This window comes from Prionailurus viverrinus, chromosome C1 (genome assembly GCF_022837055.1).
Source record: "Prionailurus viverrinus isolate Anna chromosome C1, UM_Priviv_1.0, whole genome shotgun sequence".
Taxonomy (NCBI): Eukaryota; Metazoa; Chordata; class Mammalia; order Carnivora; family Felidae; genus Prionailurus; species Prionailurus viverrinus.
In genome coordinates this window covers 15,564,385-15,592,354 of record NC_062568.1, presented here as the reverse complement: position 1 = coordinate 15,592,354, position 27,970 = coordinate 15,564,385, and the positions used below count along the sequence as shown (strand labels likewise).

At 53.8% G+C, this 27,970-nt stretch overlaps 1 protein-coding gene across 1 annotated transcript; it reads left to right on the top strand.

The window, feature by feature from the left end:
- Positions 1-906: 906 nt before the first annotated feature.
- On the top strand, positions 907-26,066 carry IGFBP2 (insulin like growth factor binding protein 2). Its single transcript, XM_047873661.1, has 4 exons — positions 907-1,461; positions 22,845-23,074; positions 23,821-23,961; positions 25,564-26,066. Exons 1-4 carry the CDS (start codon positions 1,008-1,010, stop codon positions 25,726-25,728), a joined length of 990 nt encoding a protein of 329 aa, XP_047729617.1. The 5' UTR covers positions 907-1,007; the 3' UTR covers positions 25,729-26,066.
- The last annotated feature ends 1,904 nt before the right edge of the window (positions 26,067-27,970 follow it).

Sequence of the window (27,970 nt, the reverse complement as noted above, 5' to 3'; positions counted from 1 at the left end):
TGGAGGCAGCCAGGAAAGAAGACTCAGTAAATCAAACAGAACAATGGAGGGAGGCCATCCCTGTGGATCTGCACTGCTGGAGAGCTATGAATGCCCTTACCCCTGGGCTTTCTCTTACACCTGGAAGGCTGATCTGACCTCTCCAAGACCCCCGAGGCAGGGTGTTTTGGGAATCTCTCCTGCAGCAAATGCCTCCAGATGGGAGAGTGGAGGCAACTAAGCGATTACTTGGGGGAGGGGGGACAGAGTAGGCAGAGAGGAAGGGAGCAGGTTTCTCAGTGCCCAGAAATTGCATTTCTGGTAATTATATGTTACCAGATGCTTGCAGGGTTGGGAAACTGCAGTGGTCACTAAGAGGGGCTGTTCGGGGCTGGGCTGCTTGAGAGGATGTGAACCTTCTTCTGATGGGCTCACAGAACACCAAAGTCGTTGCCCCAAGCAACATACCAGCACCGAGTGGAAACCAGAGGCTGGAGGGAGATGGAGACGGTGGACTGAAACCTACATGAAGGTCAGGACTGTCTCGCGTCCTTTGCATTGCCCCAGCAGTTAGCCCAGTGCCCGCCACACGGGAAGCGCGCAAACTAAGTCCTTCCAAACTGAAAACAGGAGACAAAGCGCCCACTTTTCTGGACTCTCGTGCCTGTCCTATTCAAACCCCCAAGTTACTCGCACTCCCGGGGAGTCAGAGAGCCCGAGGTAGAAGGGTGTGGAGGCACTGGGGGCCCGAGGTAGAAGGGGGCAGGGGACCCGCAGAGCAGAGAAACGCGCGGGGGTGGGCGAGTGGGCGTGCGCGCACGCACAGGCGGGCGCGCGGGAGTGTCGGGGGAAGGGGGTGGTCTCCAAAAGGGGGAGGGGAGAAGGCAGGGGGCGGGGAGAAGCAGGGCCCTTTAGGACCCGGCTGCGGCTGCGGGGGAGGAGGAAGAAGCGGAGGAGGCGGCTCCCGCGCTCGCAGGGCCGTGCCACCTGCCCGCTCGCTCGCCGCCGTCGCGCTCACCACCGCCAACATGCTGCCGAGACTGGGCGGCCCCGCGCTGCCGCTGCTCCTGCCGCCCTCGCTGCTGCTGCTGCTGCCGCTGCTGCTGGGCGCCGGCGGCGGCCGCGGGGTGCGCGCCGAGGTGCTGTTCCGCTGCCCGCCCTGCACGCCCGAGCGCCTGGCCGCCTGCGGGCCCCCGCCGGCCGCGCCGCCCGCCGCCGCCTCCGCCGCAGCGTCCGGGGTGGCCGGCGACGCCCGCGCGCCCTGCGCCGAGCTGGTCCGTGAGCCGGGCTGCGGCTGCTGCTCCGTGTGCGCCCGGCTGGAGGGCGAGGCGTGCGGCGTCTACACCCCGCGCTGCGCCCAGGGGCTGCGCTGCTATCCCCACCCGGGCTCCGAGCTGCCCCTGCAGGCGCTGGTCCTGGGCGAGGGCACTTGCGAAAAGCGCCGGGACGCCGAGTACGGCGCCAGCCCCGAGCAGGTTGCAGGTAACGCAGGGCTGGGACAGCTAGTTCGGAGAAACTTGGAGGGCAGCGGAGCGCTGGGGGCGGCCGTGCCGCGGGGGACAGGCGTGGGGCCCGGGGCTCCGCGACCGCTTGAGCGGCGAGAGAGCGGAGTCCTCGACCCGCAGTGGGGCGGCTGCTGGGAGGGGGACCCGAAAGTCCGGCCCGGGGAGGGGAGCTGGAGTCAGAGCGTGCGGGAGAGCCCTGGCTGCTTACTGATTTGGTCGGGATATACGGCAGCGGAAAGGCATCTCCGGTTACCCTAGTCTTCCCCGGCTGGAACGTACCTTGACTTTTATTTTGGAGGGGGGATTTGCCGTGGTGGGGGGGAGGGTGTTGGTCAGACCCCGGGGAGTGAGAGCTTGAGGCTTATTTGGGGAGCACAGCTTGAGTCGGTGACCGCCGACCAGAGGTTCCTGGAAAGGTGCCGGTGGAGGACGCTGCTGGGGGGCGGAGGCTGGCGGGTGCCGGTGACTTCGGGGACGTCTGGGGAGAACGGGCGCTAGGAGGAGGCGGCGGCTCGTCGAGGGACCCTTCCTTCTGCGATTGTAAGGTGGGAAGAAAGGACTTGCTGGCACTTTGTGGGGTGGGGAGAAAGGAAAAAGAGCGCTACTCGTGCATCTCGTTTAGGGGGAACAATGCAAGAGGGGCGCTTGGGAGGCTCAGCCCAGCGGTTCAGTCTGTGTAACTTAAGCCGGGTGGCGGGCTGCAGCCCCGGGTGAGCCTGGGACCGCCGTGCCGCTCGCTGGAGCATCTGGGCCCCGGGGCGGACGGCAGGGGGATGCGGGGCGCTGGACGCAGCCGTTCTTACCGCAGGGAGGTGTCACCCCCGTCCTAATCCGAGGGATTCTTCCTGTCCGGTAGAACGGGGCGGGGGAGGGGGGGGCTGGGAGCCTTTGTAAGGGATCCTCATTCCCCAACCCCCCCAAACCGGGCTGTCAGAATCTCACTTTTGTTTTTGTTTTCCGTTCGCTTTTAAAATTACAAAAACCTCCCGCCCCCGTGGCCTGGAGGAAACTGTAATTACTTTCTTTCTTCTTGGACACCGTTGGGAAAGGTGTCCTTTGCCTGCTGCTGTTGTTTAAAAAGCAAGCGAGTCTGACCAAGTTCCTCAAGCTTTTTAGAAAAAGAAAGAAGAGAATAAGTGAACACGTTCTTGCTTGTAAGCTTCTGCGGCCCTAGTACAACTTTCCCCACCCCCCTCCCCAAGACCCCCACTCTTCCTCCAACCAGCTATTGTGTTTCTCCTGTTCTCCTTGAGAATGAAATTGGGGGTCAGAGTTGAAATATTTCTTCTATTGCTCTGGCTCATTTTGACCTTGAGTGCAGAGCAAGTTAGGGCTTCCTCCCAGGGAGCCAGAAGAACCACTGAGTCCTTTCTTCTGCCTCTGCTTGCTTCCCTCCCCAGCGTGTCTCGCCTCCAAGTTAACCCTTCTCTCCGGCTTCTCTGAGAAAGTAATAAAAGGAAAAGTCTTGGTCCTGCCTTCCTCCTCCATTGCCCCCTTCGCACCCCCCCCCTCCCCCACCAGGGAGGTGCTGTGCTTTCTGAGCTGAACTCTGACCAACTAAACATCTTCCTCAGCAGGATGAACTTTTCCAAAGGCCTCCAAGTTCATAGACTCGCTTGGATTTTGACCATCTTAACACAGTGCGTGGTACAGGTCCTTCCTGACCATCGCAGAATTGTTTTTTCATTCTTCATCCTTCTCGCTGGCAGCCCGAAAACCGGCTCTCCTGCTTCCAAGCCCCAGAACAGATGCAGGAGATTCTCTCCATTCACTCCTCCCTAGAGCCCCAGAGGGGGGAGTTGTCAGGGGAGCCCAGGGACAATGGGGTGAGTTCATGGGAAGAATGTCACTCTGGATTTTCTGCCTGGTTGTGGGACTCCTTTCCGCCAGCTAGTCCCAGCTGCCTCCTCAGCCTTCTCCTCCCAGTGCCCAGACAGACGCCTTCCGCATTTTTCTCTTGTGTTCCAGACTGGGAAGAGGGGACACCAGGTTGGGGGCGGGGGTGGGAGCTAGATGTAGAAGCCCAGTGGGCACCCTGGAAAGGAGTGACCCAGAGCAGGGTGCTCAGGGGTCAGTAGGGCTGGGGGAAAGGGGACACAGTGGGGAGAAGCCTGGGCTGGCAAGGATGCAGGGAAGACGGGCAAGTTTGGAGGCTTCTGTTCAGGAGAGAGTCTTGGGCGGGGGCAGGGTTGCAGCCCTGCTTGGAGAGCGCCGCGGTCCGGGTTGGGTGCAGGGGCAGACACTGGCCCAGAGGGGACCATAGCGCTGAGTGCTGCTGCCTCCCCCTCTCCCTCTCCCATCCCCTTTTCTCCCCTCTCTGAAGAACCGGCTCTCTCCCATCCCAGCCTGCATTCCTCTTTGAGCAGGTTGCTTTTGAGAATTTTAAACACACCCTCTTATTTTGAGGCAGAAAACCCCAGCAGTTCCGGCTTTGCTGTTAGCTCTTTTGTCTTTGTTCCCAGGACTCAGGGGCCGTGTTGCTGACTTCCTGGGGACGGCTGGGATGCAGGGGGCGGGGGTGGGCACATCTGCGGGTGCTGAGCCTGCGTCCCTTGGGGGCGAGGGGTTGGGACTGGTTGGTTCAGAGCCACTCAGAAGTGAGACTGAGGGTTGCAGTAGGTGAGCCCGGAAGAAAAATGGGGGGGGGGGCTGAGATGTGGTGAGGTCTGGATCTTAACAGCGCGTGGGTGTGTTTGCTGGTGGAGTGGGCAGAAGTGCCTAGAAATGTCGGGGTAAGAAGAGGAAGTGGGCTGGGGCCCGGCCGGGCCCTTTCAGAATTCTGGGCCGGCGGGGCGACTGGCTCCTTCAGCATCTCCCCTGCCTCCTTCCCCGCCGGGTACAATGCCTGGGATTATGCCGAGGGGCGGAGCCGCCCAAGTGGCCGTCTGGCCCGCTGCACATATAAAGGTGCTATAGAAATGTGCAGTCATTCAAAGTCCCGGGGCAGGCAGGCCGGCAGGTGGGCGGGTCTGAGGAGGCTTTTGCATCTGCAGTTGCTGGGGGAGCGGGAGCGGGAGGGGGGGGGCAGAGGCGAGCCCTGATTTACAGTGGTTCCGTGCAGCTTCAAAAAAGGGGAGAAAAGCAATGGGGCTTCTGGCTCAAAGCGCTGTTTTGCATCTTGTCTTGCATAAATTTGCATACTGAGTTCAAAGTCGTAAAATAGACTTGGGGAATGAGTGGGACCCACTGTCACCGATTGCTAACACCACTACCTTCCGCCACCCTCCCCCCTTCTGGACAGAACACCCAGAACTAACTCTGCTAAGCTGCTCTGAGTCACCACTGGAAGGAGGAGATGGGGGGGTTGAGGGCTACTGCTCCTGGGTCTCTGGGAGGGAGCTGTGTAGTTCCTGGGCCACAGGACCCAGCAGGGTGTGGCTGGGTGCACTCTGGCCTTGGAGGCAGGTCTGGTCCGGAGGGTGTGGCTCTGACAGGTCTGGAACCCGCTAGGCAGGCAGTGTTTGGCCAGCTGCCTCCTCCGGCCATTGTGCATGGAGGGCTGGAATTTGAGTAAGTCATAGAATCTGGGTTTTTGCCTGCAGTCTCCTTACTCACCTTCCACTTATGTCCAGATTGCTCACTGAGATAGTTCCCTTTGTGTGGTAGCCATGATCCCATCCATTCCTTTAACAGAGGTATTTGAAGAAGCTTCAAGAAAAAAAAAAATCGTACACAAGGTCAAAGGATCTTAGGAAAACAAAATCCAGGGCCAGGAATCTCTGAATTAGAAGAGGTGGTGGAAAGAAGAACCTAACTGTTCATGACCACCGCAGGGGTCTATCTGTGCACCGGTTCTTGGTCAAGTCAGACTGTTGAGTTTCCTGGTAGGCAGAGGGAAGAGGGAAGCTTAGGTGGTTTTCACCGTTAGCTTACCTTAGCATTGAGCTTTAAAATGAAAATTTCAGGCAAATCATTCCTTTGGGTTAGGGGATGACATGGAAGTTAGTCCTAGAAAAATAACTGCGTGTTATTCGAGAGCAGGCGCACATTCAGTCACCACTGTCCAACATTCGAGGGCTTAATTTGAGAGACTCACTGTACTGTGGCCCATTTATCAGGTCAGAATATAGTTGAGTCTCAGGTTAGCTATTCCCTGCCGTAGAAAATTGGATGTGCAATTGCTAAATTTTGGTACCGGGAAGTTTCGAAAGTCCTTGGGTCCAATGAAAAGCAGAACAGGAGGACAGTACCTGGCCGGGGTGGGTGGGGGGTGGGGCGGGGGGGGGCATGCACAGCAGGGGCGCTGAAGGGAATGAAGATGAGCAGAAAATACACAGGCTGTGCCCACATTTGGTTTTGTCGTTGACCCTCATACCCTACAACAGGGTACCAACAACAACAATGAGAGGATTGGTTATTATTATTGTTGAAGAGCCTCCATGACCAGAGGCTACATTTAGTTTCAGTCTGTCCCTTCCTAGTGTTCCCAGTCCCCCTTTCCTCCCCTGCTTTCTCCATTCTGCCTTCTTGACCACCCCCCCACCCCCACCCCAGCATTGGTCTCCCATGCATCTCCCACTGTGGTTAGGTCTTGAACACCTGGCTGGATGCTAAGTAGGTGGGAAGGGCTCGAGAAAATGGCGATGGAAAATCTATCGCCCCCAGCCTTCCACGGGAATCCAGGTAGATGGAGACCAGGGAGGTGACTGGGGGTTGGAATGCTGGCAACCAGTCTAATCCTGAAATGATGGTGGTTGGAAGCCGCGCAGGGGCCAGGCTGTGTGGGTGGGGAAGTGGCCATGTTACCTAAGCGGGTTTGCGCTAAGGCTGCTCCCGCTGACACCGAGGCACAGAGGAGCGAGATTATGCTTTTTAGTCGCCGGGGGAGCTGGTGTTCTGCTTGGCAGATGTTCTAGGCCTCTCTAGTACTTCTTGTGGTCTCTGGCCAGCGTTTTGCTGAGGTGGCAGGCAGCTGCCAAGGGTTCAGCCACCTTCCCATCTGCGCTCATCCTTTTATGAACTGATTTCTTCGCCAGCTTTGTCTCCTGACTTACAAGATCCTTGTGAAGGAGAGGGGGAGGCTTTTTACCCCCATTTCACAGGTGTGGACTCTGAGGCTCGTCAACGGATGCCTTAGCAGTAAGTAATGAGACGAGAGGCTGACCTTTCCTCTGTACCCCTCTGCCCCCATGGCCAAGTAAGGGATGGGGCTGTCGGCAGGAAAAGCCTTTGACCCTGTCAGCCAGGAAGTTTGTTCCTGGACACCTGCCGTGTGCAGCTGATGCACGGGCCAGGTTCCTTTCTGCCAGGTTCGGTCGTGTGCATTCCCTCAAGTCCACTGAGAGACCCAAGTCCTGGGGACTTCAGAGGGGGAAGTGGCCAGTGTGCGGCAGGCAGGAGAGACCAAAGGGTCCCAGGGTGGGGCAAGAAGAGCTGGTGGGCAGCAGATGATGCTGGAAGCAGCCTGGCCTCTGCCGTCAGGATGACCGGGTTCCATTGCAGCCCCGTCTTCGAGATCTTGATTGCTGATGCCCAAGGGCCTTCCTCAAATACCGGTTTCCCTGTTGGTGAAATGGGGGTGATTGTATCTCTTCATGGGGTGCGTGAAGTGTCTTCATGGGGGCTGGCAAGTGTCTGGCACATAGTAGGTTCTCACACACATTAGCTGCCTTAATGTCCGCAAGCTGCGTCTCCTCTCTGACGCTTAGTTCGGGGGCCTTTAGAACGGAGGCCAAACTGGCTGTGCCAGGCAGGCCACTCGTCTCTCTGCAGGCTTTACCATGGACTTGAGTGGCCTCATCTTGGTGTGAAGTTGTTCCAGTTCAAAGCCCAGTTTGCAGCCACATACGTGTCACCCAAGGCAAGAGTTTCCTTATCTGTAAACCAAATATAGATAGTACCACTCCGTGGGGTGGTGCTTGTGTGCGTGTGTATTTGTGTGTGTGTGTGTGTGTGCTTAGGTGTGTAAAGCTAGATAATAAGACAAAGCCGAGCACTTTGGCGGTGTGTGTGTGTGTGTGTGTGTGTGTGTGTGTGTGTGTGTATGTGTGTGTAATGCTTCTGTCGGGAGTGGAGAGACTGAGGGGACAGATGTGGCTCTGGAGTTTGGACCCTGGGTACTTGTGCTGGCTTGCTGCTCATAAGTAGGTGACAGGGCAGAGTTCTGCCTTCATCCAGCCAGCCAACCGTTAGGACCCAGCCCTCCAACTGCAGGTTCTCAGAGGACCAGGGAATCTCTGAGGCCACGTTTCAGGGGTGGGAGGCAGCTTCCTCCATGGACAACCCTCTACAGGAAACCTGCTGGGATCCAGGCTTCAGAATAATAGGGTCTGGGAGGAACCAGACCCGTCCCAGCCCCCTTAGTGCGTAGGGCATGTGTGAGGGTGTACGTTCACTGAGTTGACAAAGCCAGTGGAGGGACTCCGTGGCCCTGATTTCCTGCTCCAGGAAAATGGGCTTTCACATCTATCCTGGCTGAGCCTCGGGTGCCAGAAAGTTGAACGTGATCCTGGCAAAGAAACTGGACGTTCTATCCAAAAAGTGACGTTTCCTTACTACGCTGTCTCCAGAGTTGACCTCACCCCCGAGTCGGGGAGTGGCGCCTCATTTTGAAGGGTTGATGGGTTCTCGACAGGCACGCTGGGCGGGGGAGTGTTTTCTGGGCCCTGAGATTCTTCCTAATGTCTCATTGCATCTGTGGTCCCAGAGAGCCCTCCGAGTGACCGCCTGTCTGGGCATAACGATACAGTGACTCTGTTCTTGAGCGTTCTGGTAGAGGGGAGGCCCCAGGAAGCAGAGAACGGGGGTTGCTCGAGTCATCAGGGGTCAGCATATGCTTATGGTGGTGACAAAGCACAGGATCTGCCACTGGGAATCCGAGGTGGCCAGTTCCTTGGACTCTGGGGGCCTTTGTGATTGTGGGGAGGGGGGCACCAGGAGGAAAAGCCCACTGGACAGCTGGGGTAGTAGATTCAGAGAAACTTGTTGGCTTTCAGGTTCCAGGGTAACTGCCCCCACCCTCACCCCCCACCTCCACAATGAGTAGAGTGTCTGGGCTATAGATTTTTTTTTTTTCTCTCCTGGAAAATGGACCATCCCCTGTGCCCCTCCCCCTGCTCGGCCACTCCTGCCCTTTAACAAAGCCAGGGAGGATCTGCTCTGGCTCAGCTCCTGGGTGTCAGTCAGGACGCAGAGGGAGACCTTGCTCAGACAGCCACCTCCCCCGGAAAGAAATACAGAGTCGACTGTAGTCAGGAATTGTTTCTTTCCTCCCCCCGCCGCCTTTTTTTAAGCAGGGGGAGGGGGCACTTGGCAGCCCATGGGGCCCCTTCTGGCCGCCAGCCCCGCATCTCTTCCTGGCTGTTGGGAGGTAGCAGGAGCAGAGATTGGGGAGAAGGGGCAGGGGCTGGCCGGCCTCCAGCTGCGGGGCAGGAGAATTGGCCCCCAGGCTCCAGTTCAGCCGGCCGGCGCGGAGCCAGGCCTGGGGTTTCTAATTAGCGGATGGGTATAGGTGTGTCAGCCTATGTTTCATTCAAGGAGCTGAGTTCTGGGAGGCAGGAAGCCAGGAGGGGCGCAGAGCCCAGGAAGGCCGCAGCAAGCTGGGGAGGTGGGACTGGGGGAGACTTAGCATCCTCAACCCCTGCGAAGTCCAGGAGGTGGGAGGCTTCCAGCTGGAGGGATCGGAGCTGGATTGCAGAGTGCAGCCAAAGGGTCTACCCCAAAGGGTAAGTGACAAAATGACAGTAATCAAAATTGCTTTTTCTCTAGACATGGGCCACTTTCACCAAAGCGCCTGTAGGGTTTTTTTTTGTTTTGTGTTTTCCAGCCCTGTTTTAGCCTCAGGATTCTCCCCACTTGACAGATGAAGAAATCAAGGCTACATTCAGGTTCCAGTGGCGAGGCGAGCACAGACCAGAATGGAGTCTGGGTCTCCAGATTCTCATTCCGGGGCTCCATTCCATCAGACTCACGCATGCAAAGAAGCAGCGAATTATATATTGCTGCTCGGAAAAGCTCCTTTTCCCTGGGAGGCAGTAATTAAGGCATAACTTCTCAAAAACGTTCCTTTATGCAACTCCCCAGGAAGTTTCTTTCAGGTCTATTGTCTTGGCTTCTGGATGGGGGTGCCAAGTTGCCCCTGGATGGTGAACTTGCTTTCTAAAGTGCCCGAGGCCAAGATAAAATGAAAATGGCGGTTCCCTTGGGCCCTGACTCTGCAGCTGCCTGATAACCCTGGGTAGTTTCTGTAGCAACAGTGGCAGGAGGTGTGTTGGGAGGGATAAAAGGGGGGTGGGGGTGGGGTGGGTGTATGGATCAGAAGGCTTTTGAGGTTGGGTGGGGCTGGCTGGTATCTGACTGATGACTTCCCTCCCTGGGAAGATGAGGGTCCCATGGAGGTGCAGAAGGGACGAGGTGGTGGGGGACAGAAGAAACAAAGCCCTGGGGTTAAAAGCCTTCAATGGCGTCTTTCCGTAGGTGATGCCGATGGCCAGATTAGATGCCATTCTGGTTGGGTAAGAGCTATAAAGCTGAACAACCTGGATTTGGTTTTGGCTTTGCCATTGTCTACATGACTTTGTGCAATTGGCCTCAAACACCATGGTTTTTTTTTTTTTTTTTGGGGGGGGGGTCAAGGTGAGTGTGGATAAGAAATTATCAACCTCATGTGATTGCTTGATGATAAAACAAAGTTATGTACATAAGCCACTTAGCACAGAAACTCAGATAATCGGGTGAAGTCATACAGGCTCTGACCGCCCCCCGCCCCTCCACCCTTAACCTCCTTCCTTCTTCCTCTAATCTCAACACCCAGAAAAGAGGAGAAGGCAAATGCCTCTTTTTCCATGTCCTCTGATGGGCCAAGTTTATTAAGAAGAGGCACTTAAGAATCCATTTCACAGGCATGGCTTCTTCCATGGGGTGTAGCTTACCTGGACAGCTGCCCTTTGCTTTGGAAAGTCCAGAATGGGGTTAGTGGCGGAGGGTTTTCCACTGGACAGTCGTGGCCTTTGATGCCACTGTCATTCACTACGGCTCTGCCAGTGGTGGAGGGCCTAGCCCGTTTATGTCCCAGAGGTGAGGGTTCCCATTTGAACCCATTTGCTTGTCTCTGGTTGAGCTTGCTGCCTCTAAAGGGAGCATAAGCAAGGAAGACCCCTGATGCGATGCAGTATTCTATCAGACACAATTAGTGAACTTTTAGTTGAAGAGAAAGAAAAGCATGGTGACCTATTTAAAGACACTTATTTATATTCAGGACACTTCTTGTGCTGGTTTGAGAGTGTGGCAGGCAATCCTGGACATCCTTACAGGTTTTTAGTTTCTGTTTGCACCCTCTGGGTTCAATTTGTCAGGCCTACAGTCTCTGGGAACAGTCTTATGGGGATGGACAAGAGGTAGGCCGAAGGGGAGGGTGGGAGGAGAGAGGTGGGTAGAACCCAGTCTTTATCACTCTGGGAGCTACTCTGTGGGGAACTGAGCTCTTTGGAACTGAGCACAGGCACAGTTGTTTGTATACGGGTCCCCTGGGAGGGAAGCGTCTTTTCTCTCCCATCTCGTGCTTCCATTTAATGATTTCTTTTTCTTTTTTTTTTTTTTTTTTAACTCCTGACCGTCCTTGCTGCTCCGGGGCCTGGATGGTGAGGGAGAGGCCAGGAAAGTGAGGAGAAGTAATACAACATGATATTCTAGGCCAGGACTCCAGGTGGGATGTTCTCCAAATAGTTAGCTTTCCTGAGGTTTAAATGTTTGTTTGTTTGCTTATTTATTTGTTTGTTTGTTTATATTATTTATTTTGAGGGAGAGAGAGGGGGAGAGAGAGAGAGAGAATCCCCAGCAGGCTCTGCACTGTCAGAGCAGAGCCCAACGTGGGGCTCGATCCCACAAACTGTGAGATCATGACCTGAACCAAAATCAAGTCGGAGGCTTAACTGTCTGAGCCACCCAGGTGGCCCCTTTTGTTTCTACTTCTCTTTAAAGCACTATGGAAGTGAAGTCCAAGTTTGTGTCTTCAAGAAGCTCTGTCCTTTGGAGGAGGAGGGCAAAGCATGGAGCGACGGCTTTTAGCCAGTGCACTCTGGGACATTTTTTGTGTATGGTTAGGGAGGCGGGAGGGAAGTTCACTCAAATTCCAAGAGTGCCTTGCCCAGGGTTGCCCTTCATAGTCTCAGTCAAGCGGCCTTTGGACATTTCGGAAGCCATATTGTCCATCCTCCCTCCTCCTTGAAAGGCTTTCCCTAAACCATGCGGTTTTTCCCATCTGCAGTTTGTTGCCTGTTTTAGTCCTTCCTGTGAAACTCTTGAGTGGCTTCTACCCTGGCTCTCTCCTGTTTCAGTTTAAAGCTACTATCTCTCTGGGCCTCGAGGAACAGGTGCATCCCTTCCACTGGGCATGACTGGCCCTTGGGCACCTCCCCCACTGCACACCTCTAGTGCCCTGTGGGTTATACTAGGATGTGCTCGTCCCTTGGCTTTCCGTTCTCAGGCCTGCACCGTCTTGATTCCTTTGTCGTCCCCTCCTTGACCCTATGACTGTCTTCCACTGTCTTTGGGTCTTTCCTCTGACTGATTTCCCACTTCTTTTTTTTTTTTTTCTTTCTTTTTTCTTTTTTTAACGTTTATTCATATTTGAAAGACAGAGAGAGACAGAGTGTGAGCAGGGGGAGGGCAGAGAGAGAGGGAGACACAGAATCCAAAGCAGGCACCAGGCTCCGAGCTGTCAGCACAGAGCCCAACATGGGGCTCGAACTCATGGACTGCGAGATCATGACCTGAGCTGAAGTCGGATGCTCAACCGACTGAGCCACTCAGGCGCCCCTCATTTCCCACTTCTTCATGCCACAGAGACCTGGCCAGGAGCCCCTGGTGACAGGTGGCCATGGTGACACTACTCTGGCCTCAGAGTGGCAGGGCAGTTGTCCAAATCACTGATGTTCGGTCCTCTTCCAGCCAGTGGGCTTTCAGAGGCACCCCAAGTTACAAATACCCCTCTTGACAAGGACCTGGAAGAGTGAATGCAGTGAAGGAAGGGACTTTTTCTTTTTAAAGTTTATTTATTTATTTTGAGAGAGAGAGCAGGAGGGGGGCAGAGAGAGAGAGAGAGAGAGAATCCCAGCTTGGGGTTCAAACTCATGAACCATGAGATCATGACCTGAGCCAAAATCAAGAGCTGGAGGAGGCCTGAAGAGGCCTGAGCCACCCAGGCACCCCATGAGGGATGGGACTTTTTTTTTAATGTTTATTTTTGAGGGAGAGAGCGTGAGCCTATGCACACAAGTGGGAGAGGAGCAGAGAGAGAGGGAGGCAGAGAATCCAAAGCAGGCTCCATGCTGTCCTCGCAAAGCCCAGTGCAGGGCTCGAACTCACAAACCGTGAGATCATGACCTGAGCCTAGTCGGTTGCTCAACCGACCGAGCTCCCCAACTGCCCTAGGAAGTGACTGTTAAAAGAAAAACAGTTGTGGAGTGCCTGGCTGGCTTGGTCGGTGGAGTGGGTGACTCTTGATCTTGGGGTTGTGGGTTTGAGCCCCACATTGCATGTAGAGATTACTGATTACTTAAAAATAAAATCTTAAAATGGTAACACTGCAGCCAATAATAAGAATAACGCAGTAACTCCAGTCTACCACCCAGAATTGGGAGCGGTTGATATTTTGTCATTTTTGCTTTATGTCTCTTTAAAAATCTTTTCCTGATGGCCTTCCCCACCAGCCTCTTGTTGCCGTCCCTTGTCCCCAGAGGCAGCCACCGGCATGCATTACTTAGTGTTTCTTTTCCTCGGCTAAACAAATTTGCTAATGGATAGCCAGCATCTGTATTTGTTCTCTGAAGATAAGTTAAATGTGCCCAAGAGGTGTCCTTCTGCCACTTTTTTGCTCTGTCAATATTAGGTTTTTGAGATCTGTTCATGTTGGGTAGATCTCTGAGCGATCACGGGTCAGAGTGATTCTTGCCAGCTGTTGGGTATTATTCCATTGTTATTACCCTGCTGATTTTATTCATCCATTCTCCTGTTTGGATCGCATTGCCGATGGTGTTTTTTGCAACCACAGATGATGCCGTAATGAACATTGTTGCCCGTGTGCCCACCGCGCACGCATATCTGAGAGATGTCGAATCACTGGGGCAGGCTCATTCTTCCCGTTCCCATAGTCCCCGGTCCAAGTTTGCACCAAAGTACACCGTCTGCTCCCATGGGCTTTCGGCAGACAGGTCACCTGGCTGGGTTGTTGGATGACTTCAGTTGAACCGGAGGAGAAATGTTTGGGACCCACGGAAAGGAGTGAAAGCTGAGAGTGCTGTTTGCCATCTTGGTATCAGTTTCTCTGGCTCTTCAAGGACAGCCTGGCTCACTGAATCCCAGAGGACCTTGGCTGAATTTGAGCATGTTTTTGTTTTCTCAAACGTTCTGCCTCAGCGCTGACCCTCCCCAGGTCTTTGCCATTCCAGGAATGACCCTGGTGTTTATAAAGCAGCCCGTTAGGGAGTGCGTAGGCAGGGAAGTTCTGTAGAGGCCGTGCTATTTCTGCAGCGGCGTGAGGGCATGCTCTAGAAATCTCCATGGTGCCTGGCCAAGAAGGACCCCCTGTGTGCACCCAGGCATGCGTGTGTGTCTGTTTCTGAACCCGTGAGTCTAGGGGCGGAAAGAGCTCACGGGGCTGTGTCTTCGCAGAGCGTGTCTGTGAAGTCATATCTTTTGAAAAGAGGAGGCCTCTTTCCCATCACTAGGAAGTTCTTCAGGAATCTGAGGCCAGAGAGAGAGAAGCACAAAGGAAGGGGGCCTTGGAAATGCCAGAGCTTGAAGGAGGTTGTTAAAAATACAGAGTCCCCGACCCTTGCCCAGGCTTGCTAGTTCATAGACAGGTGAAGTCTAGGACCATTTTTAGCAAGCTCTTCGGATGATTTCTCTTTTTCTTTTTTTTTTTTAATGGGAAATTTCTTTATATTTTACTTTTTTATAGTTTTTTTTAACTTGTTTTATTTTTAATTTTTTTAAATTTACATCCAAATTAGTTAGCATATAGCGCAACAATGATTTCAGGAGTAGATTCCTTAATGCCCTTTATCCATTTAGCCCATCCCCCCCTCCCACAGCCCCTCCAGCAGCCCTCAGTTTGTTCTCCATATTTAAGAGTCTCTTATGTTTTGTCCCCTCCCTGTTTTTATATTATTTTTGCTTTCCTTCCCTTATGTTCATCTGTTTTGTATCTTAAATTCCACATATGAGCGATATATTTGTCTTTCTATGACTGACTTGTTTCACTTAGCACAGTACCCTCTGGTTCCATCCACGTTGTTGCAAATGGCAAGATTTCATTCTTTTTGATTGCTGAGTAATACTCCATTGTATATATAAACCACCTCTTCTGTATCCATTCGTCTGTCGATGAACATTTGGGCTCTTTCCATACTTTGGCTATTGTCGATAGTGCTGCTATAAACATGGGGTGCATGTGTCCCTTCGAAATAGCACACCTGTATCCCGTGGATAAATGCCTAGTAGTGCAACTGCTGGGTTGTAGGGTAGTTCTATTTTTAGTTTTTTGAGGAACCTCCATACTGTTTTCCAGAGTGGCTGCACCAGTTTGCATTGCCATCTTCAGATGGTTTCTGACAAACACCCATGACTGGGAGCCGTTCCCGTAACCTAACTCCCTGAATTTGTAAATGAACACACTGAACCCTGCACATCTTGACCATAGAAGGTTTTTTTCTTTAAGTAATGAACATCCAACGTGGGGCTCAAACTCTGACCCAGAGATCAAGAGTCCCATGTTCTACCGACTGAGCCAGCCAGGTTTCCCATACATTGAAGCCTACACATCTTTTAAAAAATATTTTTTTTAATACTTATTTTTGAGAGAAAGAGAGAGAGAGGCAGAGAGAGAGGGAGACACAGAATCTGAAGTGGGCTTCAGGCTCCAAGCTCTGAGCTGTCAGCACAGAGCCCAACGTGGCGCTCGAACTCACGAGCCACGAGACCATGACCTGAGCCGAAGTCAGGCACCTAACTGACTGAGCCACCCGGGTGTCCCTTGAAGCCTACACCTCTTAAACACCCTGTCGAGCATCATTCAGAGTCCCAGGCATGATGGTAGCAGGGGGGCAGAACCTGGGACACCACCCCCTACCCCCAGCTTTCACACCAGCACTTCTCTTCCTAGTATGGCCAAAGCTTTGAACCCAAGAGCTGTTGTTCCAAAGGGAATCCAGAAAGTTTAGGGTGGTTTGGCAAGCAGCGGGCCCTCTGCCCTGCTTTCGTGCACTGTCACCAGTAGCAGGCGACTCCTTCCCTGTGTGAGCGTGGGTACCGGCCATTCCCCTCCCCAGAGCTTATGAGCTCAGCAACACTTGGCTGGGCGATAAGCCTGAGGCAGTTGCGGGTGCAGGGAGATGGTCCCCAGCTGAGAATGGCCAGGTCCTGCACTTGTGTGCCATAACCTGGATGACCTGTGGATCTAGAACATCCGAAGAGTCTGCTCGGAGCTGTTTCCTACCACAAGGGAGTTCCTTTTGTTCTAAAGCCGTTCTGAGGAGCTACCGGTCTGTTGCCAAAGGGGTGTCTCCCAGAAGGTGGTAGTGTTTGAGACCCCAGATTTGCTTTGCAGGCAGCCATGCGGGGAGCAGGGCCTTAGAGGGTGGGGAGAGAATGGGAAGGGAGTTTGGAAGGAAGCTGGGTGTCAGCAGGAGGTAGATGGGCTGGCCAGGAGAACATCATTCGCGAAGCTGGAATGTGCCCCACACGCAGCAGCTGTCCATGCACACACGGCTGCTGCCTGCTGCCTCTGACCTTTAGGCAAGAGGGTGGAGGGAAACACATAAACAGTGTCACTCACCCAGAGACACAAAGGACCTCAGCTGAAAAATAACAAGCTCCCCTTTCTTCTGTACCCATTGTTAACTTCTGCCTCCCTCCCCACCTCCCAGCATGGCCTGGATTATCCTATCCACCCCAGCCTTGGTGGCCTGCATTATCACACATAGTGGCCACAATCAGCCATCCAAAGGGACCGGCTTCAAATTCTCTGAAACAAAAGCTGTTTCCCCTGTATGTTAGTGAATTTGCCTGTGAGCCCTGTCTGCCCTGTGCATGCAAGGCAGTTATGAGCCACCTCCCCTCCCTCCTTCCATGTCTTCTTCTCTCCCTCCCTCTCTCCTTCCCTTGTTCCCTCCGTTTTCTTCCTTCCCGTAGATTCTGTAAAGTTAAAGTAATTTAGGCAAATCCACACTCGCCCAAGGACTTCCATCAAATGGTGGACAACGATGCTGTTTAGCGACATACAGAATTCATATAATCAACAAAATCAGGCTTTAGAAGAAACATGCAAATAGTATTCTAGTACTCATTTTCCCCCCATGTGCGTGGCCATTCTACAGATCAGCTGTCACCCACCCTTTCCCTCTGCCTAGCAAATACATCTTTCATTTACCCGTTAGATCATCTGCACATTTCTTCTGGAGCTTGCTTCTCCCATGTTGGGCAAATGCTAACAACACTATCCAGTTTAAGTAGCGATCATCCTGTATCCGGTAGCAACCTTCACTTCAGTAGGATTATTATTTGCATTTGTCACTCTTGAGGAGTTAGCGCTCAGAGAGGTTAGAGGGTTTGGCTACAGTCATGGGTGAATCATAAACAGCAAAGCCAGGCCTGGCATTCAGGTCTCTTGACTCCTGCAATTCTTTGCCCATTTGAGCTTGTTAGTGAATTGTCCTCTGTCCTGGATGTTCATGGAGAAGCTGTCCAGGAGGAAAGAGGAAGATGGTAAGTTAGTGTTCATTCTTTTGCCCAACACGTGTCAAGATTAAGTGCATTTGGGGAGAGACCAACAAAGGGAGCCATGTGAGGTCTGTGCCCAGCTAGAATGGAACCAGGAAAGCAACCTGCGTCACCCCGGCCCATTCCTCAGAATCCAGTCTTACAGGGCCTGGAATGCTATCACCTGTTTGAAGGAGGTGAATCCACTGGAGGGAATGATAGATTTAGGGTCAGATTGGATGCTTCCCTGCGGTGTTCCCAGCTCTTAGATTTCCAAATAGTCAGGAGGTAGACTAAAGAGAAGGTTGGAAAATGGCTGGGTTTTCTTCAGGGTGGGGGAAAGACAAGAAGAAAGGAAGGAGACCTTAATCTGTTGTGAAGATGTGGTGTATTTCTGGGGAAATTCCCTTTTCTCACCAGGCCTGCGTTAAGGACAGAGCCTCATATTCTAAGCAAGAGGGAGTAGGGGGTTGCTTTTGGATCTGGGGGCCTATTTTCTTGAATGCTTTAAGGTCTTCCATAGATCAGGAATCACCAACTGTCCTTTGGAGCACTGAGGTCAGAGCATCGCGCTAGGGGAAGATGGGGTTTCATGAGAGTAAGGATCTGATCCGTCGGACCCAAGGGTCCATGACCTTCATGGAGTAAGGGCATCAGTGCTACAATCCAGCGAGATTACACTGGGGGAAAAAGTCTAGGCCAGAATTAAAATTTAAAACTAGGGTGTTAATGCGTAGTCTAGAATGCAGAACGCAGGTGTAAGTAAAGCCCTATCTTCTGGAATGTCTGCTTCCAGCTGCCCTCCTGGGCCCCTCAGTAAGGCTGGGTCAGAGAACAGCGTGGGGACCCCACGCCAATTGTGAAGCGTCTCTGATGATGGCACGGAGGTTGTGTGTGCTCCTGTAGACCACATGGTGGTCCAGCTGGGCCTCGAGTTTGCTGTCTGTAAAATGGGGCAGCTTGTCCATTGCCTCTCATTCTACTTGCCTTTCTCCTCTCCAGCCCCCCTCCAGGTGCACGAGGTCGAGCAGTATGGCAGTCCAGTACGCGGGATGGGAGTTCTCACACTTCAGGTCCTCCGGTGTCTCCCCCACTTTGGAAAAGCTTTCCTTTCCATATATAATGGGTGAATTCCCTGTTTCGGTGTTGAACCATTGCCCGGGATGCTATATAGAGAGTGGCTAATCCTTAGGGGAAAGTCTCCGGGAGCCTCTGAGCCTGAAGCCTTTTCCAGTTATGTGATCTGGGCTGCTAAGAACCATTTCTTAGACTGACCTTTGCACTGCAGCCCACGGAGCTGCATACATAAGTGGTTGCATAATAAATATTATTCTGAACCTCACTCTCAGGCTGAAAAAAAAATGCAGCCTAGTATTTTTGTTCCGAGGGCAGATTCCATCTCTAGCTGGAGTTCTACATCTGGAATGTTCTCCTGTGGATTGCTTCTGTCACCTATAAGAGAACATATGGGAAGAACTGGGTAGTAACGTGACGATGCTCTTGTCCTACTGAGCGTAGGGGATGCCACGTGAGCACTTCCCCGAGCTGGGGGTAGGGGGGGGGGGCGGGAAATGGGAGCAGCTGAGAGCTGACTCCGTGTGCTCCTGCTGTGTGCCTGGCACTGCGTGTATGTGCAGCTTCTGGAATCTGGCTGCCCGCTGGAGGCAGGTGCTGTTTGTCCGTGGTTTACAGATGAGTCTTGCAGCCACAGAGAGCTTAAGTAACTTGTCTGGGGCTGCACAGCTAAGTGGTAGACGTAGAATTCAGTCCGGCGATTAGACTTTGGAGCCTGAATTCTTGAACCTCCTTAGCTGGGAATGTAACCGCCAAGGAATCGAGGCTTTCCTCAGCCTACAGTCTTTTCTGAGCCCCACCCTGTCAGCTCGCTGATCTCCTTCCCTGGGCTTCCATTTCAAGGTGTGGAGTGTCAGCATGTGCGTCAGCAAATCGGACCCGGACCCGTGGATTTCTTCATCTTATTGGCATGTTCGTTGGCAGCATTGAGATCAATAACGGAATGGGACAAAACATAGCCTTGAATCCAAGTGGCCTCTGCGAGGGTGGACAAACTGACCTTGACTCTAGAGAGATCGGGGCTGTCTCAGGACAGGAAGCCGAGTCCGTCCTTGGAGAAGACTGTCCAGTCGGCCCCCATCTTCTGGGACCTGGTGCAGGGCTGTGTTAGGGACTCTGTGGACCCTGGACGCCTTTGTGTTTGTGGCTTTTCCTCTGTGAGAAAAAGTTCCAAAATCATATTTGGTAACTGCGCCTAATAACTGAAAGTATTGTATATTAAAACCTTTTTTTTTTTAATGTAAAAGCTTATTTTTCCTTTTGATTTTAAAGTGGATACATTTCCTAGGCCCCTGGATGCCTGTGCGTGTTGCACCTAATGACGGGCCAGCCCTGCCTAGAGCCGGTAGGCCTGATGCATACTTACCTATATGCCTGTCTTTCATCCAGCCTGTTTCTTTCTTTCTCTTTCTTTTTCTTTAAGTGAGGCTGGTAACTTTTTTTTTTTTTTAAGTTTATTTATTTATTTTTGAGAGAGAGAGAGAAAATAAGCCGGGGAGGGACAGAGAGAGAGAGAGGAGAGAGGGAGACACAGAATCCGAAGCAGGCTCCAGGCTCTGAGCTGTCAGTGCAGAGCCCCTTGTGGGGCTCGAACCCACGAACCGTGAGATCATGACTTGAGCCAAAGTTGGACGCTTAACCAACTGAGCCCCCTAGGCGCCCCCATGTAACATGTTTCCAGAGTTTGTTGTGAGCAGTAAAGGTGGGCTGACCTCTGGGACTCAGCCAGAGGATGCTGCTTTGGCCCCTCTCAGTGGTCTGAGGGCTGGGAGAGCTCAGGGAAGGGGGACCAGCAGCCTGGGAGTCCTCTGGATGCCTAGGGAAGACCCGTCCTCTGCCGGAAGGGGGACTGGTGGGCCAGAAGTGTGTTGGAGATGGGAGAGTGGTGGATGGTCTTAGCTGAGGGAGGGGAATGTGGTAGAACTCAGATCGACCTTACGTGGGGCCTGGGTCATCGGTGCTGGGCTGGGCAACTTCTAGGCCTCTGGATAAAGCCTAACTTCCGAACGGCGGTTTTCAGTGGGGGGCGCTTTCACCTCCCGGGGCCTTTTGGCAATTTGTGGAGGTATCTTTGCCATCTGGTAGGGAGGGGCCCAGGATGCTGCTTGGCATCCTGTAATGCACAGAACAGCTCCCCAGTGAATCCTCTGGTCCCAGTGTCGGTGGTGCCGGGTCGGGAATCAGGGTCGGTGATGAAAATTTGGGGTGGGTTGATGGGTCCACTCATACATGACGGGACAGGACTCCCACCCAGCTCGATGGTCAACGCTTCAAATAGCTCTTCCCCTGCAGGTGGTGTTGGGGCTTCTGGAACAGGATTTAATCCGTGGTCAGTTTACTTAGGGTAACACCCAAGCTACCCAGACATTAATCCCATCCCCTTTTGGATGTCTCAGGGTCATTGTCATTAGTCAAGACAACTCTTGTTTTGGGCTACAGAATGTGGAAGTCCTCAGGGGTCATCGATGGGTATGCAGTTGTAAGCTCTGCACTAAATATCCCCAAAGTTCTTATGTTTGGTTCTTTTTAGCGTCCTCGTTTCTCCCTGCCATTTGATGCTTCTTGCCACTATCCACATGCCTTTTTTCTTTCTCCTTTTAATTTTGTTGATTTTATTCTGTGGTGGCCTTGGGAACCAGACATCCAGAAACCGGGCTTGCTGGAGCCATGCTGCTGTGAACCGTCTGTGTTCTTCCTGTGCCGAATGTCCCCGCGCCTTGTGAGGAAAGCGCTAGAATTTGACCACGCATGGATACAGTGACAGCTGTTCTGATGTTCGGGGGCTTCTGTTCCTCTGCTTCCTGGTCCTCGGTCGGGTTCCACATTGCCGAGATAACAGATGACTGAGGCCGTCTTCATCACTGTCAGAGTAATAACTATCACAAGCGGGGCCTGGGTTTCTGTGTTCCAGGCCTTATCTTAACTGCCTGGCCTCTAACATGCTCTCAACAGTCTTGTGAGGCGGGAGCTGTTAGGATCCGACAATTGAGTTAAGAAAACGGAGGTGCAGAGAGGTTATGTGTGCAGGAGAAATACAGCGGGCATAAAAAGTGGGGGAGCTGGGATTCGACCCTACCAAGTAGTGCTCCCTTAGTCTGGAGATAACGTGCAGAGTTTCTGAAGGAAACCGCTGTAGCTGATGGGGACACCTGGGCCAGGTGGCAGGTGCCTGGTCTCCTGGAGCCTTCTGGAGCACGCTCCGTGAAAGCAGGTGCCAGTTCCCCATGGCACTCATGAGTGTCCCCATCCCTTAGTTGGCAAGTGAGAGTGAATGCCACAGCTTTCGCACAGGGCAGGGTCTGCTCTTTCTACCGTGAACACTGGTCAGGACAGGGGCCATCTGAGCCCGCCACGCTGAATTCTGAGAGGACAACCAGGTTCTAAGTGCCTCACCTGAAACTCTTGGGTAGAAATATTTTAGGAGCCATGCAGTCATGTTATCAGGGCTGTACGTTTTTGAAGGCACGAAAAAGGGGAAGAAAAAATGGGCCAAATTGGTTTAGAAACATCCCCTCCACATCTGTAGGTCTTGTTGGGACCTGAAGGGGGACCACTCAGGGCGGCATGGTCTGAGACCCTGTTTGCTCTGCCTTGTGTGCAAGGGGCTGTTTGAGTCCCAGCCGTCCTAGGGCCCTTGGGGATTTGGCCCCCTTGTTATGACTCTTCCGTACCATCCTGTTCCTCTGGCCTGGCCGTTGGGTGTATACACCTGAGCCAGCGTGAGACTGGGGTTGCCGGGGGCTGTTCTCAGGGCTCCCTCCACCCTGAGCTATGCACTTAGTAGGAGCCTTTCCCTGTTGTTGACTGGTGGTTGAAGAAAGTTGAAAGAGACTTAACATGCTCCTTGGACAAGCATCTGGGTGAGGCTACGTGCCTTGTGATAAGCCAAAACTACAGAGCTGGACGGGTTCCTGTGCCTGGGGCTGGCGGTGGCGTGTGTGGACAGACATGGGAACAGTCCAGGGCTGCCGGGGCCGTGCTGGAGCGGTCGTGGGACTGAGTCATGGGGGCACGTGAGAAGGGGGCCGTTGGGCAAATGAAGAGTAGCAGCAGGGGTGATGGAAACCGTGGGTTCTGGTGGTGATTCCCCACCTTCTCCCTTGCCAGACATGGCATGTGCCCTTTTAGGTCATGGATGATGAAGATCTTAAACTGCAGGTTATGGCAGGTGAATCTGGGAGGTCTTTCTAGAGGAGAATGATGGATCCAGAAGGACTCAATCCCATTCCATGGTGAAAGCCTTGCAGACACGTTCATTCTTCCGTGCTCCTTTGCTGTGCCTTGGATGGAGGCAGAACTGGCCAGGCCTCCCAGGCGTTTTGCTGGGGTCGGACGGGCTGCGTTCAGATCCCGGATTTGTGGTCTTGGTCTTTCTCGTGCGCCTTGACATGTCTGTCTGCCAAAGTTGGGGTAATGCCCCCACCCCGCCCAAGAGTTGCTGCGAAACTGAAGTTGACAGTCCATGTAAATTGCTTAGCTCAACTGCATGGATATCAGTCCTCTCCATCTCCAGGGGTTCAGACAGTTGCTGGGGGGCCCACCGCTCTAGAAACAGCACCCTGAGCTGGTCTTCCCTTCCTCTCTCTGCAGACAACGGAGATGAGCACGCTGAGGGAGGTCTGGTTGAGAACCATGTGGACGGGACCGTGAACCTGTTGGGCGGTGGAGGCAGTGCTGGTAGGAAGCCCCTCAAGTCAGGCATGAAGGAGCTGGCCGTGTTCCGGGAGAAGGTCACCGAGCAGCACCGGCAGATGGGGAAGGGTGGCAAACATCACCTTGGCCTGGATGAGCCCAAGAAGCTGCGGCCACCACCTGGCAGGGTCAGAGGGGCCGGGTCTGGCTGGAGGGGCGGGAGGACACGTAAAAGGGGTCTCGCGGTGGGGGAGGGCACCCAGTACCATCCGCGTCCTGTGTTGCTGGAAGGCAAAGCACTTTCCTTTCTGGTTCTGCCACTAACATGTTCAGTGACCTTCAGACTGATCACTGTCTCCTTTGGGGGCCTCAGTATTTCTGGCTGTGAAAGGGACTGGGCATAGGGTTTCTTGAAGTCTCTTCCTTCTGAAACCTCCACACTTCTGCTTGGCAAGGAAGTGGATGCTAGAGATGGGGCCGGACCTCCTTAGACTTGCTCAGTCTCGCTGGGATATGCCCTTCCCTCTCCCCAGCTCAGCTCTGTTGTCTTGGGTCTTGGCCTGGCTGGGCTGATGGAAAGAAATGGGGGTTGGCCCACTGGGTTGGGGTAGAGATGGTCTAGAGACAGCCACTTGAATTCACGTTTTGCAAGTAGATCCCATTTTGATCCCTGAAAGCCACTGACACAGAACGAGAGAGGGGTGAAAACTCCTATCCACGTGACTTTCTTCAGAGGGTGGAGTGGGGCACAATGACATATCCATGAGGTTGCTGTCGGAAGTCCCTGGTTCCACCAACTTGCTGGGTGGCCTTGGAAAAATCCCTTCCCTATGCATGAACTTCTTTCTGAGGTTGTTCCCAGGACCGGTGTTTTGTGAGCTCAGTCTCACTCCGAGCTCCCTCTTTGCCCCTCTGTGTCTGTCTGTGCCCACAGACCCCCTGCCAGCAGGAATTGGACCAGGTCCTGGAGCGGATCTCCACCATGCACCTTCCAGATGAGCGGGGCCCCCTGGAGCACCTCTATTCCTTGCACATCCCCAACTGTGACAAGCACGGCCTGTATAACCTCAAACAGGTGAGAGAGGATCTCCTTGGCCTTGGGCCCTGGGTGTGCTTGTCCCTGCCCCACCCACCTGTCATCCTCTGAGGTCTGAATGCTGAGGGGGCGTGGGGATGCCAGCTGCCAGGCCTCTGCACCTCCAGATGCAGAGGCTGACTCCACCTACCCAGCCACCTGCCATCAGCACTTGGGGTCCAGGTTGGGAGGGAGCCTCTGGGAAAAGAGATGTCGGGCTACCCTAATGCCTGTCAACTTACTATTGAGCATTAGAATCACCTGGCAGTGACTCCTGGGCCTCACCATTCCAGAAAGTTGGGTGGGGATCAAAAACATTTTTTTTTTTTATGTTTATTCATTTTTAAGAGAGAGAGACAGAGACAGAAACAGAAACAGAGCATGAACAGGGGAGGGGCAGAGAGAGAGGGAGACAGAGAATCTGAAGCAGGCTCCAGGCTCTAAGTTGTCAGCACAGAGCCAGACGCGGGGCTTGAACCCCGAGAACCACAAGATCATGCCCTGAGTCAAAGTTGGGTGCTTAATTGACTGAGGCACCCAAGCACGCCAAGGATTTGCATTTCTAATAAACTCTCAGGGATTGCTGATGATCCGTGGGCTATACTTGCAGAATCACGGATTTAAACCTTTGACAAGTAGCCTCTGCTGACCCCTAAGGGGTCTCACTCCCCCACTTTCCTCACAGCCCAGGCAGGCATCCTGCCCCCTCTAAATATCAGTGTAGTATTCAAAGCTATTTGTACACGTGCCCTCGAAATGTCAGCTGACTACTTCATTTGGAGATCAAAAGTGGAAATAGTGATCTCTTCTAATGAAAGACAGGCTGTGGCTGGTCCCTTATGGGTAACTAAAGGGGTTTTCAATGGTAATTAGTTTATGGGTAAGAGCAGGGACCCTGGGACGGGAATGCCTGGGTTCTTATCTCAGCCACGCCTCTTACTAGCTGTGTGACGTTGGGCAAGTTACTTAACCTACCTGTGCTTCCTTCTGATCATCTGTAAAGTGGTGAAATAATGGCACCTAACTCACAAGGTGGCTGTGCTGACTCGGTGTGAGGAGTGAGCGACTCCTGATCTGAGGGTCATGAGTACGAGCCCCACGATGGGGGTAGAGATCACTTAAATAAATACGCTTTTAAAGAAAAAGCGTTTTCAACTGTAAATGAGCAGTGTGTAGACTGTTCTCACGGTGCAAAGCACTTGCTAGGGGCCTGTGCTAGTGCTGACTTCTACTGTCACGTGCTGTTTTCCCTTCACGCTATGACTGAACTCCAGTCTGCTGGGCCCCCACTGGATGGTCCCCCCTCCTGCCGGTGGGCACTGAGTCGTTTCGATGTGGGGCATCCCCCACTAGCGTGGTCCCTGGGCCAGAGCACCGGCATCACGCGGGAGCCAGACAGAGTCTTCGCCCCGCTCCGGGCCTCCTGGAGGGGAATCTGCATTTCAGGGAGGTCCCCTGGCACCCTTCACGGCCGAGAAGACCACCGCGCAGCACCCTAGCTTGGGCGCCCCGTAGCTGCTCGGCAAACCTCGGGCTGAGGGAAGCAGGGAAAGCTGGTGGCCTCAGGCCTGTCCTCCATACCCTTCTCTTCTCCCTCCTCAGTGCAAGATGTCTCTGAACGGGCAGCGTGGGGAGTGCTGGTGTGTGAACCCCAACACTGGGAAGCTGATCCAGGGAGCCCCCACCATCCGGGGGGACCCCGAGTGTCATCTCTTCTACAATGAGCAGCAGGAGGCTCGTGGGGTACATACCCAGCGGATGCAGTAAACCACAGCCAGCCGGTGCCTGGCACCCCCCGCTCCCGCCCCCTCTCCAAACACGGGCAGAGAGAGGAGAGCCTTGCGTGGTGGGCGGGGAGGGTTTTCCAGGAGTGTTGACACGTGTATTTATATTTGGAAAGAGACCAGCACCGAGCTCGGCACACCCCCGCCTTCCCCCTCCCCAGATGCCTGCACCCCCCCCCCCCCTTCTCCTGTCCCTGCTGGGGAGGAAGGGGCAGTTGCAGTGGTGGAGCTGGGGTGAAGATTTGGGGGGGGGGGGGAAGAAATTTTTATTTTTGAACCCCCGTGTCTCTTTTGCTTAAGATTAAAGGAAGGAAAAATAAAGTTGTGTGTCTTTTGCCTGAGTCTTTGGGGGGCTTCCCCGGGAAAGCGATCTGGCGCTGGCTGTCCCCGTCTGTCCAGCTCTGTCCCCGACTCCTGGGAGTAGGGGCTGGGAGTGAGTGGGACAGGCACAGCCTTGGCTGGGCTGGGAATGAGAAGGATGGGTCAGGAGGCAGGGGAATCTCCTCCCTCAAGTGGCCTATGGAAACTTAAAGTCTTCAGTCCAGGTGGACCCTTCCAGTGCGGCCACAGGACTCTGGTGTCTCCCCTGGACTGCCAGCTCAGCCTCTGGCCCCCAAGCCGCCCCTGGGTGGGCAGTGAGGGAGGAGCGGTCGAGCGAGTGTCTTTCTCTCTCCCACGTTCAGTCTCACGTTCAGGTGGTGTTGCAGAGGGCGACAGAACAGGGAGACACTGGATCTGAGGCCCTCTGGCCCCTGAAGTAAGGACAGCTCCCTTCTGGGCAGGGGGAGATGACCCCCAGGTCCCCAAGGAAAGGGAGCGGGGTATTGTATGCCAGCGTGTTCACCAAGGTGCTGCCTCTGGGAATTCAGGTGCTGTTCTCCAAGGGGCCCAAGTAACTCTTCGGCTTCCAGAACAGCAGTGTTCACAAGACTACACGTGCACCGATGAGCACCTGTTTCTGAAGCAAAATTCTGAGAGTTCTACCCACTGTTCTGGGGGCCCCCAACCCCTGGCGAGTTGCAGGGGCCTCCGCACTTGGCAGTGGGCCACAGGGAAAGGAGTGCCCCCCTCTCTCCCCTCCCTAGCACCGGGCACAGAGCCCCACCTTTCCTGGTAGTCCCTCTTGTGTGTCTGGAGTCGGACACTTTCCTGCCACAGGAGGTGAGGGAAGGTGGTTTTGTTCGACCATCTCCCTCCTGTCGTTCCTTCTATCGACTCAGGAGAGGCAAAAAGGCACTTGGGGCTTTTAAGGGGGTGAGACTTGCTTCTCCCCTTAGAAGGAAACCAGGTCCCCCAAAGCAGATAAATCCTGGCCAGAGTGCTCTAGGCTGCATCAGGCCAAGGCCAAGGCCTGCAGGCCGTTTGGTCACTTAGGCCATGTGCTCTACTGCTCCGAAACTGAGTTAATTCTGTCAATCCTCATGAATCTATCAACGAGGAACTATTAGGCCCACTCTACAGATGAAGAAAAAACACACAGAGGTGTCCAACCTCCACGGCCCAGGCTGGGGCTCCAAATTCCAGAGTGCGGAGGCTGCTCAGCTCTGAGTTACGCTGCTCTCTCCGGGCGGAAGCAGGGCGGGGCTGCCTGGAGGGAGCCCAGGGCGCTCTTGGCGCGGGCTGGGTCTGTACCCTGTGGGCTAGCCATCCTGGTTTGGGGTCTGATTTTCCTTCATCCACGGGTGGGTGCTCTTGCCACCCACCCCTCGGCTGCAGCTGCTGTCCTGGGATGGGGCAGCGGGTGCTGGCTCTCCCTGCAGGTGCAGGCGGTCTCGACCCCGGCTAACATTCGAATCGACCGGGGCGCTTAAAAAAACATGCATGTCAGGGGCGCCTGGGTGGCGCAGTCGGTTAAGCGTCCGACTTCAGCCAGGTCACGATCTCGCGGTCCGTGAGTTCGAGCCCCGCGTCGGGCTCTGGGCTGATGGCTCAGAGCCTGGAGCTTATTTCTGATTCTGTGTCTCCCTCTCTCTCTGCCCCTCCCCCGTTCATGCTCTGTCTCTCTCTGTCCCAAAAATAAATAAACGTTGAAAAAAAAAATTAAAAAAAAAACATGCATGTCAGCATCCCACCGTCAGAGATTCTGATTTAATTGGCCTGGAGTGGAGCCCAGGTAGGGTTTTCCTTCCTTCCTTCCTTCCTTCTTTCCTCTTTCTTTCTTTCTTTCTTTCTCTTTTTCCTTTCTCTCTTTCTCTTTCCTTTCTCTCTTTCTTTCTCTTTCTTTT